At 44.7% G+C, this 16415-nt stretch overlaps 1 protein-coding gene across 2 annotated transcripts in view; it reads left to right on the top strand.

Moving 5' to 3' along the window:
- Positions 1-16415, top strand: part of GRIA1 (glutamate ionotropic receptor AMPA type subunit 1) — a 149253-nt gene that overhangs the window by 100619 nt on the left and 32219 nt on the right. For both annotated transcript variants that reach the window (XM_054168545.1, XM_054168544.1), the window contains exons 8-11: positions 3193-3297; positions 5433-5543; positions 6517-6723; positions 7981-8351. In XM_054168545.1, the coding sequence (XP_054024520.1) occupies positions 3193-3297; positions 5433-5543; positions 6517-6723; positions 7981-8351 (794 nt within the window). The remainder of the gene's footprint in view (positions 1-3192; positions 3298-5432; positions 5544-6516; positions 6724-7980; positions 8352-16415) is intronic.

Below are 16415 nucleotides of genomic sequence, written 5' to 3'. Positions count from 1 at the left end.
CCCTGTAATTTTCAAAAGATGTGACCAGTTCAGTTTTGATGGTGGGAAAAAAAAAAACCAACAATCAAAAGACTCTGAAACATGGAGGGGGGGAAAAAGTCTCCTAGGGAAATCATAGCTATGAATTGAATAATCATCCAGCATTCAGTATCATAGCAAGAAAGAAGCAGACAGAAATACAAGAACTTATGATTAGATTGAAGGTTTGAGTTATCTTTTCTGTAAAGACTCAAAATTAGGGCAATTCTTCCAGCTCTTCACTCTGCTTTCTCTTTACCTCCCATTTGCTAGCACCTCAAGTTTTACGAGCTGTTTAAAAGCTGAAAGTTCCTCCCTTATTTTCTGCACAAATGTCTGGAATCGGCTCCTGAATTGCCTTCTTTCTTTTTTAGTGTAGGAAGGAGTCAGGGGTGGCAGGAGTAAAGATGGAGAGCAATTTGAAACATTCTGCAGTTTCTCCAAAACAGAAACCTAACACATTCCAGCAAGATGTCTGCTTTCACTAAAGAGAATTCTTTTTCTTTCTCCTTTTTCTCTTCTTTCTTTTTTTCCCCCCAGGGAGATACTCACCAAATGTTGCTCTGAACCAACACTGAGCTTTCAGCTGTACTTTGAAAAGATCATGCTAATTCCTGCCTGATCTTTTTAGTTGTTAACATTATTGGGTTGCCCTGGTTGATTGCTAGTCCCTAAGTAGAATAAATAGAATAAATAAACCGGGTTGGAAGAGACCTTCAAGATCATCGCGTCCAACCCCTCCTGAACACCTCCAATGATGGTGACTCCACCACCTCCCTAGACAGCCCATTCCAATGGGCAATCACTCTCTCTGTATAGAACTTCTTCCTAACATCCAGCCTAAATGTCCTCTGGCACAGCCTGGGACTGTGTCCTCTTGTTCTGGTACTGGCTGCCTGGGAGAAGAGACCAACCTCTGCCTGTCTACAACCACCCTTCAGGTAGCTGTAGAGAGCAATAAGGTCACCCCTGAGTCTCCTCCTCTCCAGGCTAAGCAACCCCAGCTCCCTCAGCCTCTCCTCATAGGGCTTGTGTTCCAAACCCCTCACCAACTTCATTGCCCTTCTCTGGACTCGTTCCAGCAAGTCAACATCCTTCCTAAACTGAGGGGCCCAGAACTGGACAAGATGTGGCCTAACCAGCACAGTGTACAGGGGCAGAATGACCTCCCTGCTCCTGCTGGCCACACTGTTCTTGATGCAGGCCAGGATGCCATTGGCCCTCTTGGCTGCCTGGGCACACTGCAGGCTCATATTCAGCCTACCATCGACCAGCACCCCCAGGTCCCTCTCTGCCTGGCTGCTCTCCAGCCACTCTGACCCCAGCCTGTAGCTCTGCATGGGGTTGTTGTGGCCAATGTGCAGAACCCGGCACTTGGATGTGTTAAATCTCATGACGTTGGACTCTGCCCATCTGTCCAGCCTGTTAAGGTCCCTCTGCAGAGCCTCTCTACCCTCCAGCAGATCAACTCCTGCCCCCAAAGTGTTGACTAACCCCATAAACCAGAAGCCCACGGTGTCATCCTTCTCCTCCCAGCTTTCCCAGTGGAGAACCACATGCCCATGCCTGACACACAACTGTGTTTCAACGCTCTGTGGCTCCAGTCAGCCTTATTAGAACCATAGAATCAACCATGTTCAAAAAGACCTCAGAGATCATCAAGTCCAACCTATTACCTAATACCTTGGCACTCTTGAAATCAGTCCTTACTACATTTTGTGGTGAATCAAAGGTTTCATACTATGATACTTGATGGGAAAATTGTGCTGCAGCCTCCAGGATGGGTGGGAGGGACCATTTTGTCATTTTAGTGCCACGTGGACATGACAGGATTAACATTTCCTTAATTCAGAAAGAAGAAGCTGGTGCTCTACACCTGCCTTTTAGTGCATATAAAGATCCCAAGCAGGAATACCTGTGACCTGAGCTTCAGAGTATCTTAGGACTTGAAAAGAAAACCAAAGGGACGGTGAAAATCAGGCACGGGAGCGCTTAAGGCAGTGGTGCTTTTCTAGAGCCTCTATCCTTTATGGGTGTATTGTATCTTATGAGCAGTGACAAGCACATTTCTTCAAACATCACCAGGAACACCTCTTGACTTGAAGGAGCTTCAGAAAATACTGGCAGATGTTCATTTTTGTGACAAACCTTTTCAATGATAGCTGGCAAACAAACACTGTTTAAGCAGATTAGCAACAGATTTTTCCATAATGACATCTCCTCCTTTCTTCACCATGGGTGTTTGTTGTGAGGAGCTCAAAGTACTTCAAAAGGCTACTCACTAAATGCCTAATTCCATTTTGCATATGAGAAGACCTCAGTTTCAGGGACCACGGATTTGTCCAGAGCAAGTGGAAAGGCTGACAACAAACCTTTTCTTCCCAATCCGTTGGCATGAGACCTTCTCCAGGTGGTGTGTCTCTCACACTTGTACTCCTTTTCCCATGTTACTGGTCTCCATGGCCTGGTCAGCCCACAAATGACTCCAGTGGGAAGCCTTTCTCCATGCTAGGCTGGGCACTTTTGCAGCAAGTCAAATGGCCACAGTCAAAGAAGTTCAAGCTGTGTGATGTGATGTGAGCAACGCTCTTCAACTTGGTAGTGTTATCAGCAGATATCAAAGTCTTCTAAGCAAGTCTCATTTACAATACTGAATTGTCAGGTTTTATTAGGCTGGTGCAGAGGTAATTAAATTTGCTTGATAACTGAGAGACTCTTCTCTATCGAAAGGCAACAGCTGGGAGCTGTGACCACAGTTTTGTATTTGAATACATTTCCTGATCTGGACTGACAAATTCTTTACCAGGTCCTGACTCTGGGTTAGATTTCAAAGAGATGAAAAAATACATGACCCAAGGAGTTTGGAGTTGATTTAGCTCACTGTCACACCCCTAGAGGTGACAGACTCACACATGCTGAGCTCAGCAACAGGAAAAGCTTTACAAAAGAAAGGGTAAGTTATGAGAATTGCTGTGCACACAGCCAGGCACACAGTAAAGAGTGGACCTAATCTAAAGCCTGATGTCAGATAGATGCCCTGTCTCCCCTGCACACACCCAAAAGACATGACTGCACTCACCATCCTTCCTCCCCTGGCCTCTTAACTGCTGCCAAATCACCACCATGTGGGATTCTGACTAATTTATTCTCCTCATTGATATTTTTGTCTTTAAGGTCCGTTTTGAAGGGCTGTCTGGCAACGTTCAATTTAATGAGAAGGGCCGGAGGACCAACTACACCCTCCATGTGATTGAGATGAAACATGATGGGGTCAGAAAGGTACAGTAGAGAGCAACCCATGATCCTGTGTCAGCCACCTGCCTGCTGTTGGAGTCAGTGTGGTCAGGTCTTAACAGGCATTTCTGTTTATGAAGGCTTGCACGTGGAGTCACAAGTGCACGTTCACAGCTCCGTGCATGAGCAAAGTCAAGCACTAGGGAGAAGTCATGGTATATCACTAAAAGAATGCAACATATGGAAGGGATTATCAAGAGCAACAAGGGCATCTCTGCTGTGGGGCAGGGATTTCCAGGAAAATGTAGTCTTGGCCTGTTCAGTCTTGCCACTGGCAGGGCACATTGGCTCAGGCCCAGCTATGCAATTGTCTGGTTTTTTCCTCTTCCACTTCTCTTTTCCAAGGATGAGCCAAGGCAGAAAGCTGTCTGGCCTCACAAGTGTAGGTGAACCCTTTATGTTGACCTGATTCTGCCCTCCTTGAAGTGACAAGAGCTTTACCACTAACCACGTCCTGACAGCTACACAGACATTTGTGCTGTGCTGGAGTCTTGATCCCTTTCTATATCCCAGGCACTTTGAAAAATCTTGTTCAGAGGTGCTGAGCCCTTGATACACTAATCCTTTTCAAAATCTGACTCCATGTGCTTATGTCCCACTTTAGATGCTACCTGTTTGAAGAACAAAGAATAGCTCAGTTATTCTCTTGGTAAAGGAGAGCTACTAAATGTTTTGGAATAGGGCACTCACCAGAATACCTCTGCACCCTCTCCATCCCTTGAAAAATAAAATAATTTAAAGCCAAGAAAAAGTGCACAGAGTGGAAGTTTCACCTTTGCAGCCCCTACCCTCAATTCCTACTTACACCTGAGAAGCTGAGGAGAGATCAGAGCCCACCACAGACAAGCAAAATAAAAAGAGGCAACTTTCTCTTTGAGAAATACAACAAACAAACAAACACACAGCATTTTGAAGACATACAAAGTGGTGATCCTCCTCTACATGGTATTCATCATTGGACAAATGCAGTATTGTCTCCAGTTTGGGGCTCTGAACTGCAGGGAGTTGGTAATCTGGGCAGAGTCTAGAGGGTAAGAAACATAATGTCTAAATATCTTGATTTTGCTGTGTATTCACTCTCAGAAATCATATTCATTTGGAAGGCACACACATCACTGCCATGGTGCATATTGGGTCTTAAATCCACTGTATAAGAGATGTAAACAAACATATGTATCTTGTGTCTCCATTTATGTTGTCCTAGGATGGAGCTTTAGAAGCTCTTTCCCCACTCTCTATTTTTTTTTGTATGCAATGAAGAGAGAGGAGAAGCTTGTGCAGAGCCTGAGCTGTTATGATCTCTAATCTGCCATCAGCAGGCTGGCTGGTCATGCCCTGTGCTAATACCCTTTCTCATTTACCATGATAAGAAATTACTTTCACATGAGCAGAGCTCAGACAACTTCATACTTACGTGAAGTGATAGAAAACCTCTTATGAAATCAAGCCCTCAAAGGGGATAACCTCAAGAATGATCTTCCTAGTGATACCCAGTGGCACTCTGCTGCACCTGCAAGCAGAGACAGATGAGCCCAAATCCCTGATTATTAACAAGCACAGCTTAGCATGACAATTCTTGTTGTTACAGCTCTTTGTTTCATCCATGACTCCAAACTTTTTTACCCTGGCCAGGGTTGGGTTTTTCCTTACTTGATTTTTTTTGGTCCTGTTGTCTCAGGATGCCCTAAGAATCAGTCCCATGTTCATGAAGGCTTTCAGCTGCAGATAGTATTTTGTCACCCTGCAGAATCTGGGCATGCAGCAAGCATGCTTGTCATCAGAAAAGAACTATTCACAAGTCACACAGGGAAAATGTGAACTCTTGGCACAGGGATGAGACAGGGAATGGCCATCATACCCCAGTACTGTGTGCTAAACGTTTTTACATGCAGACAAGGAGTCTGCTGCTGTAGTGTATCATGCACATTCTTTTCAGGCTGGAGGCATGGTGAGATGGGGGAGTTCCTGCTCCCCTTGACAAAAGACATGAGGAGAGGAGCTATCTGGTGGAGTATGAGCATACAGAGAGAGAGAGCTGATCCTCTTGGGTGACTCTTACCATATCTTGGTTAATGTTACAAAGAGATATCAACGAGCTTTTCTGGCTTTGTGTTTGGCAGATTGGTTATTGGAATGAAGATGAGAAGCTGGTTCCCACAGCTGTAGATACTCAGAGTGGCAATGAGTCTACAAGCCTCCAGAACAGGACTTACATAGTCACAACTATCCTAGTAAGTGGTATAACTTCTATCCCATCTTTTCCTTTCCCTCATCTCCCTCATGTGCAGACTCCCTCTTCCCCATCCTGGGCCTTCCTTTGCACTACATCATTTTTATATTACCAATAACAACAATAATAATAATAATAACAGCACTTACTGTTTCCTGCTGGGTCCATAAAAGGTATCTGAAAATTGCTGTGGCTAATTAAATAGGTATTAAAGAGCTCTCATGCTTAAGTGTAGAAAATACAAAAGATTATGACAAGATAGTAGAGGCATCAGCATAGGTAAATTAAGAACATTATACCTGTGCTTTGTGTTTAGCCCACAGAATGGGGGCTGTAATTTGGGGAAGGATAAACTGTATTGTGCAGAGAGGCTGAATCACAGCTTTAAAAACAAATCTCCACTATAATCATGAAGCAATAATAGGTACCCCATAATGTATGGTATCATGTATTGTGCCATTGTATATGCTCACCCTGCAGAAACATGACTTTTTAGTGACTTGTTTGTCGAACGCTTGCTGGGAGAAGACACAATGCTACAGAGAAGACACAATACCCAAAATGAGTTGAACATCTCAAGACTCTCTCCTGTCCAGCAGATTTGGTTCTCCCTGCCCACAGAGGCAGACAAGCTTTTAAAAATTCATAGCTCTGGTGCACTAAAGATCCCCTGCAGAAATTCACGGAGAGATTCGGTGCCCAATTTCCCCCAGCTGCTCCATTCCCCTCGGGTCCATCGCTGCAGAAGCTGTACACAGGCTCTGCATGAACAAATAGAAAATGCCACAATAAAAATCACGCTTCTTACCTTCTAAAATAAGCCCACTCCGTGTTGCTTGTGCATTTGGGGGTTGGCAACACAAAGTGAAGTTTTGCAAGGGGACCAGAATGTGTACCCTGAGGTCCAGTCTGAGCCCCGGATGTGCATAACTACAAGGTGAGGCGTGGCTAAGTTTTGGTCTTCTCTGTGCCAGGAAGACCCATATGTAATGCTCAAGAAGAATGCCAACCAGTTTGAAGGCAATGAGAGATACGAAGGTTACTGTGTGGAGCTGGCTGCTGAGATTGCGAAGCATGTTGGCTACCACTACAGGCTGGAGATTGTCAGAGACGGCAAGTACGGAGCCCGGGATCCCGACACCAAGACATGGAATGGCATGGTGGGAGAACTCGTTTATGGGGTGAGTTTACAGGCTCATCTTTTGTCTTTAGCTCCTGGTACTTGAGAACACATTCAAGCCCTAGAGTAAGAAGGAGCTCTGCCTTCTGTCTTATCCTTTGTCTTTAGCTCCTGGTACTTGAGAACACATTCAAACCCTAGAGTAAGAAGGTGCTCTGCCTTCTGTCTTATCCTTTGTCTTTAGCTCCTGGTACTTGAGAACACATTCAAGCCCTGGAGTCTTCTGTCAGGCTGAGCTGTCTGGAGGACTGCAGCTCTGGTAACGCAAATAATCGGCCCAAGTAAAACATTTTCATTTGGGGAGGGACGGCACACTTCGTGCCTGTGGAAATGTCAAAAGGGTTCTTTTTTTCTTTCCATTTTTGGAAGAACAAGTATTGAAAGGTCAAAGTTTCCCAGGAGTAGAACCTCCAAGTTTTACTCTGTTTTATATTTGCATGATAATGGCAGGATGAAAGGAGGATAGGATTTAAACACTCAGCATGTGACTGGTGTAGGACTGCGGTAGGACTACACTGGTTTCTGTCTAGACACCCATTTCCATCATAGCAGATATGTATCCCCACCCTACACTTCTAAACCTGATTCAGTCTAGTAGCTGGCCATCTGTGGTGTTTAGGTCACCCTTCAGAGGGGACTAATTTTTCCTTGTAGGAAAAAAAGGGAAATTGGATTGGGAAGTATCAGTGCCCAAACCTCTGTGTTGCTGTGTGGGAGCAAGGGATGATCTGTCTCCTGCCAACAGCCATTTCAATGCATTCCCCTTTTCATATCCAAGATGGATGGTAAAATAAGTGGAGAATGCACATCAGTGCAATTTCTTCCTCTTCTCCTGCATTGGTTATGCAATCAAATAGCAGTTCCTGATGGAAGCAAGCATCCTGGCATCCTTTTCTCAGACAATTGGCCTTTCCTTGCCGCTTTTGATGTCTGGATGATAAAACTCTTTCAGTGAAAATCATCTGCTTCAGACTGTGACATCAGTGGATAAATCAGCCAGGAAGAGCTAGGTGGCTGCAGAAAGAAAACACTGTGATTTCAAAACAGAACTGGTGATCAGGAGTGACAAGATGGAAACAATCCACCAATATTATGGGTTGCTCCCTTTTAATGTTTCACTTGCAATTGATTTTGTCTGATTTCTTCTCAGACAGTGTGGGGGGGGGGAGGTAAACAGAGATCAAAGGAGCATAAGCTGAAGTTGGTAGACAGATTGTAGCCCCAGAATGAAAATCCCTTCTCTGTCTCTCCTTTTCAGAGGGCTGATGTGGCTGTGGCACCATTAACCATCACCCTGGTTCGAGAAGAAGTTATAGACTTTTCCAAACCGTTCATGAGCTTAGGTATCTCTATAATGATAAAAAAGCCTCAGAAGTCCAAACCAGGAGTTTTTTCCTTTCTGGATCCTTTGGCTTACGAGATATGGATGTGCATTGTTTTTGCCTACATTGGAGTGAGCGTTGTGCTCTTCCTGGTGAGTCGCTTCAGTCCCTATGAGTGGCACACTGAGGAGTTCGAGGAGGGACGGGACCAGCCAGCCAATGACCAGACGAATGAGTTTGGGATATTCAACAGTCTCTGGTTCTCCCTAGGAGCATTCATGCAGCAAGGATGTGATATTTCTCCAAGGTGGGTTGTCTTTCCCTATGAACCTTCTTCCACTTCAGGTAGTTTAATCTTTAATCTACATGCTTTGGAGCCGGACAGGTTCTTCTTTGACCTTCTTCCCTGAGCCATCAGCCTGGTTTTGTGATTCAGTTACAGATTCAGAAAGGATCTGGGGACTCACAGGTGTATCAGCTATGAACCTGGGATCTCAAACCTGAGATCACAAAAATACCATTCGAAATTTCATCCTGAGGAGTTCTTTTGAGGGAATTTACTGAGATGCAAATAAGATTTTGTTAAAACCACCTAACTGCAATTGATTTTTGTCAGTCGTGTGCTTTGTTGCTGTTAAAAACCAGGATCGTCCTAGCATGACAGGGAAGCTACAAAATTCCAGTAAAGGAGGGAGAAATAATACAGTATGTGCCCTGTGAAAGGTGATATGGTGTGTGCCAAAGATCACAAGCCTTATGAGGAGTGGCTGAGGGAGTTGGGGTTGCTGAGTCTGGAGAAGAGGAGGCTCAGGGGAGACCTTATTGCTCTCTACAACTACCTGAAGGGAGGTTGTAGCCAGGTTGGTCTCTTCTCCCAGGCAACAACCCACAGAACAAGAGGACACAGTCTCAAGCTGCACCAGGGGAGGTTTAGGCTGGATGTTAGGAAGAAATTCTTCACAGAGAGATTGGCCACTGGAATGTGCTGCCCAGGGAGATGGTCACTGGAGGTGTTTAGGAAGAGACTGGATGAGGCATTTGGTGCCATGATTTATTTGATTAGCTGGTGTTGGGTGATAGGTTGGACTCAAACATCTTTTCCAACCTGGTTAATTCTATTCTATTCTATTCTATTCTATTCTATTCTATTCTATTCTATTCTATTCTATTCTATTCTATTCTACTGTGGAGCACACCAAGTGGCTCTCAGTATTACTGGCCTTTAGAAAGGTCAGAGAAGCCCTGAGTTTTCCTTCTGGTTACCATTGCAGTCAGTAGTTCTGCTGCCTGAAAGCTCAGTAAGTCCCAAAGCCTAAAGAGTTCCTAAAGGGACATTTTGGTGAATTAATTTTGTGATTACTTTCAGATGGTTTTTCTTGGGGAAGCTGGCACAATGCTGGAAAACTGCCTGAAATGCAGAAGATGTCAGTCTGTGGTAGAGACACAAGCAGAAAGAAAGAACATTGGGGAATATCTCCTTCATTTTTGAGAGCTACATTTTCACAAGTCTTATTACAGAGATTTTTGCCTACTGCAAGAGCCCATGATACACAAATCTTCTCAATGCCTTGCTCATAGCAAAGGCACTGAAAAAGAAAGGATAAAAACATTGAAAGCATAGGAACCAAAGAGCTGCAAGCAGGGCTCTGGTTGATTTTCTTTTTTATTAGCACAAATTATGTGTCCAGTAAATAATCATATGCCCTGTAATAACTGAGGGGTCTTTTTTTGTGTGCTGTGTCTGTATTCATATGAGACAGGATCAGAGGTGAGACAGGGAAAGGTTTTTGGCACCTCTAGTGTTTTGTGTCTAGAGCAGATGTACTCAGGGTTTGTGAAGCTGAAAAAAACCTAATGAGCTGTGGCTTGGGATGTGAATTGCATGTATCCATCAGTCCCAACAGATCTGCTCTGGATATTGGTTGGAGGGAGACCATGTAGACAGGTGAAGCAATAAAACTGCTAGATGCTTCAGGACACAGCTGTCTTTCACCCTCTACACAGGTCTCAGTGAGAGACACACTTTTCTCTGTGCCTAAGGACAGAGAACATTTTTGTCTGAGAACATTTTTGGCCAGCTTTGACTCAAAACAGAGGTACCCCCAGTCACAAGAATGAATTTACAGGTAGTATATGCATTTTCTGTGTTTACATCCCATGGTGACACCTGGAGTGATGTTCTGATACAGGCAGGCAACAAAGAGGCCTTCAGTATTCTATTTTTTCACCATCCTTTCTCTTTTGGACTTTGTCTCCCCTCTCTTCAAATGAGATTTCAGCAGAGATATGTGTCTTTCGGGTCACCACAGTAGGCAGAAGTTAATTTCCTGTTTGCTAGGATGGCATCAAAGCTCAGGGGGCAAGAAGGAAGCACAACTCCATCAGCAAGCAGAGATAACTGTGCATCTCAGCACATCTCCTGTGGGATGGTGGGGGGCGAGCAGGCACCAGCTCCTTGGCTATTGGGTGCCAGTTTGGCCAGATATTAGTAAGCTTGGGATAGAGGAAAGAGAAAAGAGCCTGGATGACACTTTGATAGTGACAGCTTTTATGAATACCTTTTATCATCTGATCATTGATTAGTAGGAGTCCAGGTGGTGCATTCAGAAAGTCTTCCCAGCAGAGGGAATTTCAACCTTATTGCTGTCTTGTAACACTACGTGCACTACCATCAGGTTATGGTGGGTTTCATTCTCATTGTTGATCTTGTCATCATGATGCTCCTTTAGGAAAGAGGATGTCTTCCTCTGGGGGCAATACCCAGGTTCTCTTCCAAGCAGGCGCACGGAAAGGTGAAAAGCTGAGACTGCTTGGAATAGTAAATTTGGAAACATCCTTAATGAAAAGTGTCAAGGAAAGATCAGTGGCTTTGATTCAGGTAACAAGATTTGCTCCAGCTAAACAACCTGCTTTGGATCACCATTTCAAAGTGCTGCTTTATTCTTGCTTTGAAACGGGGGAATGAGACCGATGCCGTCACTGCTGTTGATTTGATCGGCCTGATAATGAAAATTGCAATTTAATTGAAACCAATATTTTTCCCAGGGAGCACAAGAGCACTTGCTGGCTAGAAATCTTTTCAAGAAGAGGAGAATTTGTAACATGAACTGTGGGGGTTATTCCAGCTCACAGCAACCCCGAGTGCCGTCTCTCGAGGTGGTTGCGAGAGCGCGGGGCGGGTGGGACGGAGCCGGGGGGAGCGGGGGACACACACACACACACATTTGTGTGAAATGTGAAAGCAAGGAGGAAGCAGGAGAGTGAGAATTTCTGTGGGATGCTGTTGTACAGCAAGGCTCTGAGCAGTTCCACACGAACCTGGTGCAGGGTTCCTGTGACACGTCACGCAGGAATGTGGCTGCTTGCTGGAGCAACATTGTGGGCAGGTGGGGATCTGCTCTATTCTAATGCATTTCCTATACGGCTGCTGCTAAACTTATCCCTACAATCTCTCAGCATCTCTCCCCAGTAATGAATTAACCAACATAAACAGCTTCTGTTATACATCTGCTCTGTCATTCTCTCCTCGGCAGAAAGGAGCAAGTGCAGGACGAGGGGGGAGGGGGTGTTTTGGGTTGGTTTTTTTTGTGTGTGTGGAAGTTTTGGGTTGTTTATTTCAGCGTTGTTTTGGAAAGGAGTAGGGGAAATTTGTCTGGAGGTTTCTTGTTGTTGTTGTTGTTGTTTTCCAGAGCATTCTTGGTTTAAGTGCATATGCCACTATGTATTTATCATTTAAGAGGGGAAAAAAACAGTAAGATGAAACTGCAGACACATCACTCAGCACAGCGGGTGGGGAGGTTTGCAGCAACTCCTTGCTCTTGTAAATGTGCGTTTCTCAGGCTCAGACCAGTCCCCAGGGAACCTCGATCCCCCACAGAGGCAAAAATTTGCTTCTGAAGGAAAGTGACATCCTTTTTAAGGACACTTGTACCAGCCAGAACTTTAATCAGGCTTTTAAGCATGCTAGTCACAATCTGCCGAGTGCCTGAAAGATACACTGTGAATATGATGACCTGCAGACAGCTGAGAAAGAGTAGCTGTGGGTTGTGTGCTCATAGCCTCTTCTCCCAAGGAGTCAGGCTGCTGGGCATGAGGTTGAGTGGTGCCCTTGAAGCTCTTAAGCCTTGCTATCTAGACACAGACTGGATGAGCATGGCAAAGACCAGGTAGTAACCAGTCATGGAGACTCCCAGATGGAGCCACTGGCAGTCTGCGTTGTGCCTTGGGATGGTGCAACATGAGCATGAGCAAGGAATCCATCCCTCTTGAGCCACAAATGGGATGACTGGACTGTGGAATCATAGAATCCTTAAGGTTAGAAAAGACCTCCAAGATTATCAAGTCCAACCATCAACCCAGTGCTACCATGACCACTAAGCCATGTCCCAGAGTAGGTACTTAGCCTCAGCCAAAGGACAGTGTGAGCTTTTGGACACTTCCACATCTTCACTGACCAGTGACCTCACCAGGTGTGATTCAGTCAGTAGCACATGGATTAATTTGTTGTGATTGAGGTGAGATGGTCCCTGCCATTGCCCTTAAAGTCTGTGCTTCCAAAGCACTGTCTGATTCACAGCAGAATGGGAGACAAGCAACATTTTGGACCTGTGAGTAGATTCATGTACACAGTGAAGTCTGAAGTAGGCCATAAACCATTAGGCTTTCTGAAGTGCCACCTTAACTTCAGAAAACAGTCATAAAATTGCAAAAGCACTCATTAAGTGTGAAATACAGACCCAGCAAGGAGATTGTCAAAGCAGGCATCTGAAGTAATAAATATCCCATAGCCAATGGCAAGTGCCTGCAGCAAGAGAAATGTGAAGTAAGGATGTCTCCCATTGCACCACTTCTCCAAAATGTAATTTGATAAACAGTCTTCAGAGCTTAAAATAAACCCCAGTGGGTAGCAGCTGCAGAGAGCAGGACCTCACTAACATCCAGCATATTGCTGCCAATCCTTGTTTAGGATGGACCCAAGGCCTTTGATAAGGTGACTTCTGGGACACCTGAGCTTCATGACCTCTGCAGTCAAACAAGGCATCTGAATTCTTCATCTGGCCCCTCATTTGCTACCAAATCAATTATTGTACTGTTGTGAAAAGGATTATATATATATATATATAAATCAGAGAGGAAAATATATACTTCCCTTGTCAGCTTCCAGCTTGATCTCCTGTTCTTTGTGACTTTAAAATGTGTTGCTTCGTATGGTTTGAGTTCAAAAGAGGCTTCCTGTATACTGGAGCCTATTAAATTTAATCCAGTTACTCTTCCTGTGACTCAGAAAACTTGTGTTTGACTGAAATTAAATACATTTGGCTAAACCAGATCTTCCAGCAAGGCATTATATTCTTCCTTTGAAGGTACCATGAGGTAGAATACACAATTTCTTTCAGCTGAGTGGCTATTGGAGTCTTGTCACCACTGGAGTTTGGCAGGAGGATAATTACCACACAGCATCACCCAGCAAATGCAGCCATCCTTTGTGTCCTGTCAGAGGGAAATTAGAGAACTCCAAAAATAAACCCAGCTTCATGAGGGCTTGCTTTGTACTGTGATGTGAAAACAATGCACCTGTATTTTGCAGTCAGATTAAAACATGCTGTGAGTAGAAGGGAAATGTATAGGCATAGCATGACACGACAGGGTATTGTGGCTTGAAATTGCTGATTATAATCTGCACAGTGGAGGACAGAGCTGAAGATGCCCTGGTCAGCCTGCTCTGGGAATGAAATGATGGACAAAACTTTTCTCACAGCCTGCATCTGTGCAGACATTTTGAGAGCATCACCAGGGACACACAAGCAGGAAGAGAGTCTGTGCTGGTCAGTGCAAGGTGCCACAGGGAACCCCTGCTGGGAAATGGACCACACCAGTGTGCCCTAAAGGTTCTGTGTCTTTACTGCATGAAAGAAGATGCAATCCACCAGTCAGCTGCCTTGACATAAATAGTTAAATGCTCTTAACATGCCTGCAGGGTCCGGCCCTGGAACCAGCACAGGGTGCAGTGGGAGGTGCCAAGCAGTGACCCCTGGCCTTGAAGGGGATGTGCTGCTTCGGGAGGTTTGCTAGCAGAGGTGCTGAATGGATGTACTCTGAGGTGGGAAGGAGAGATATAAATGCTGGCTGCTATCCAGTCAATAGATACCATCTAGTGTTTATAGGCATCTCGTGGACATTGTTATTAGTTTCTAGTGGCATGGCAATGATGTGCTCTGGCTGATCTATACAGCGTGCAGCTAGGCTTGGATTTCACTGTGCTCCTTTCTGTGGCACTCTGCAGGCTTTCTGTGGCACTCAGTCGTAGTGGTCTGGCTGTGGAAGAGCAAGCGTGGTATTTATTCTGTCCCTGTAATTAACGCTGAGCATTTTCTCCTGCTGTCTTTCCTGCTTATTTACATTTCTTTTCTAGATCAGTTGAAGAAATCACAGGAGGCTTCAGCCACAGAGCTGGTGGATACAGCAGCAAAATTGCTCCACAAGTCGTTGAGGTTTTTATTCCTAAACTAGCCTCTAGAGATTCATTTTCATAGCAGCACTTCTAAATTTCATCGAGATGTTCCTAGCACTGAAAGGTTCCCCCCCACCCCACCCCCACCCACCCAGTTTTAGATAAGATCTAAATCAGAAATTGCTCAGGACAAAAAAGTTTCTCTTTTTTTTTTTCAGTGCAAGGTTTGATTTGGGATGTTTCAAGGGAATTATTTCTGTTCTGCCCTTTGTTAACTTACATTTGCAGGGTACTTACTTATTTTGCTAACAATTTCGAATTAGGGAAATTAGAACCAGCTGCATTTAGCAATTAAAAGGATTTTAATTCCTTCCTGAAATGAAGTCTGAGCTTCAGTGTTTATTTGGCAGCTCTGCTTGATTTCAGTAGGCGTCTTCTCTTGACACTCCCAACATCTGCCTGATGCACAGTGCTGCTGCTGTCCTTGCAGGACCCATTTTAACATGAAAGAGAACTTAACTTGCCCTGGAGGGTCACTGGAGAGCTGTGCAAGCTTTCCCAAGCCAGAAGTCCCACAAGCAATAAGGAAAGATTTGTGCTTCATTTTTTTCCCCCCTTGCACTGTTTGCACAGGAACGGCTGAGAATGATAGAGCTGGCTGGCAGGGCTTCCTAAAACGTCTCTGGGACATGGGTGCTGGTGTCCTTGCTCTGACAGCCCAGGCTGCTGACTGCCTGTTGGATTCACTGCACATTCTTGAGGCAAGGAGCACAGTTTTGCAATGGAGAAAGAAGCACTTTATTGTTTCTTTGGTGAGCACATGCAACCTGCAGCTCATGCTGGGGCTGCTCTGGGGTACAGGGCAGCCAAGCCAAACTGGAAGCAAGGCTGGTTTAGCATCCCTACTCCTTCTCCAGTGTGGGGTGAGTCTGGGAAGCTTGAAAGATCATAGAATCATAGAATCAATAAGGTTGGAAAAGACCTCAGAGATCATCAAGTCCAACCTGTCACCCAACATCTCATGACTAAGCAAGCCATGGCTTCAAGTGCCACGTCCAATCTTTTTTTGAGCACCTCCAGGGATGGGGACTCCACCACCTCCCTGGGCAACACATTCCAATGGTGAACAGCTCTTTCTGTGAAGAGCTTTCTCCTCACCTCCAGCTTAAACTTCCCCTGTGTCCTCTTGTTCTGGTGCTGGTTGCCTGGGAGAATGATGATCTATGGGAACAAAGCTCAGGTTCATTCCTTTTTGCCATCTAACTTGAACTGGTTTGCTGAGGTTAGTCTTTCAGTATAGAAGTAAAAAACTGGGATTTCAACTTCCAGGAAAGTCTTCTCTCCTTTCAAAGGTGTACCAAATGATTTTGCAATTATCTCTACCTGGCAGAGTTAATTATGTCCAGGGAGAGGAAATTCAGGTCACAGGGTAACAGCAAATCACCAGGAAGTGATGACCACACTTATTTCTGAAACCCACTTAACCAGAGGCAGTGACTCACCAGAGGAGCAGCCTGACAAATTGCACAATATCTAACTGAACAGACCCCTTTGGAGGTTGTGCACTTCCATGGCAACCAAAATGTGGCAGCCAGGGGAAAATGGAGATTCTTTTAAAATAGTTACCTTGCTAACCTCTTTTTTTTCATTTGGAAAAAATGCTGAAGGATACAGAAGACTCAGAAGAAGGAAATAACCAACAGAGAGAATATTGTTGGGGGGAAATGCAATTTCATCTGTAAAGGAAAAAAAAATCCAAGCCACAAACTGTGTCATTGAAATTTCCATGCTCTGCCATCTGAAAGTTTCAGAATAGAATAGAATAGAATAGAATAGAATAGAATAAACCAGTTTGGAAGAGACCTTCAAAATCATCGTGTCCAACCCATCAACCAATCCAACACCACCTAAAAAACTAAA

Source organism: Dryobates pubescens, chromosome 16 (genome assembly GCF_014839835.1).
Source record: "Dryobates pubescens isolate bDryPub1 chromosome 16, bDryPub1.pri, whole genome shotgun sequence".
NCBI classification, from domain to species: domain Eukaryota; kingdom Metazoa; phylum Chordata; class Aves; order Piciformes; family Picidae; genus Dryobates; species Dryobates pubescens.
This window is presented reverse-complemented; position numbering and strand designations above follow the sequence as displayed.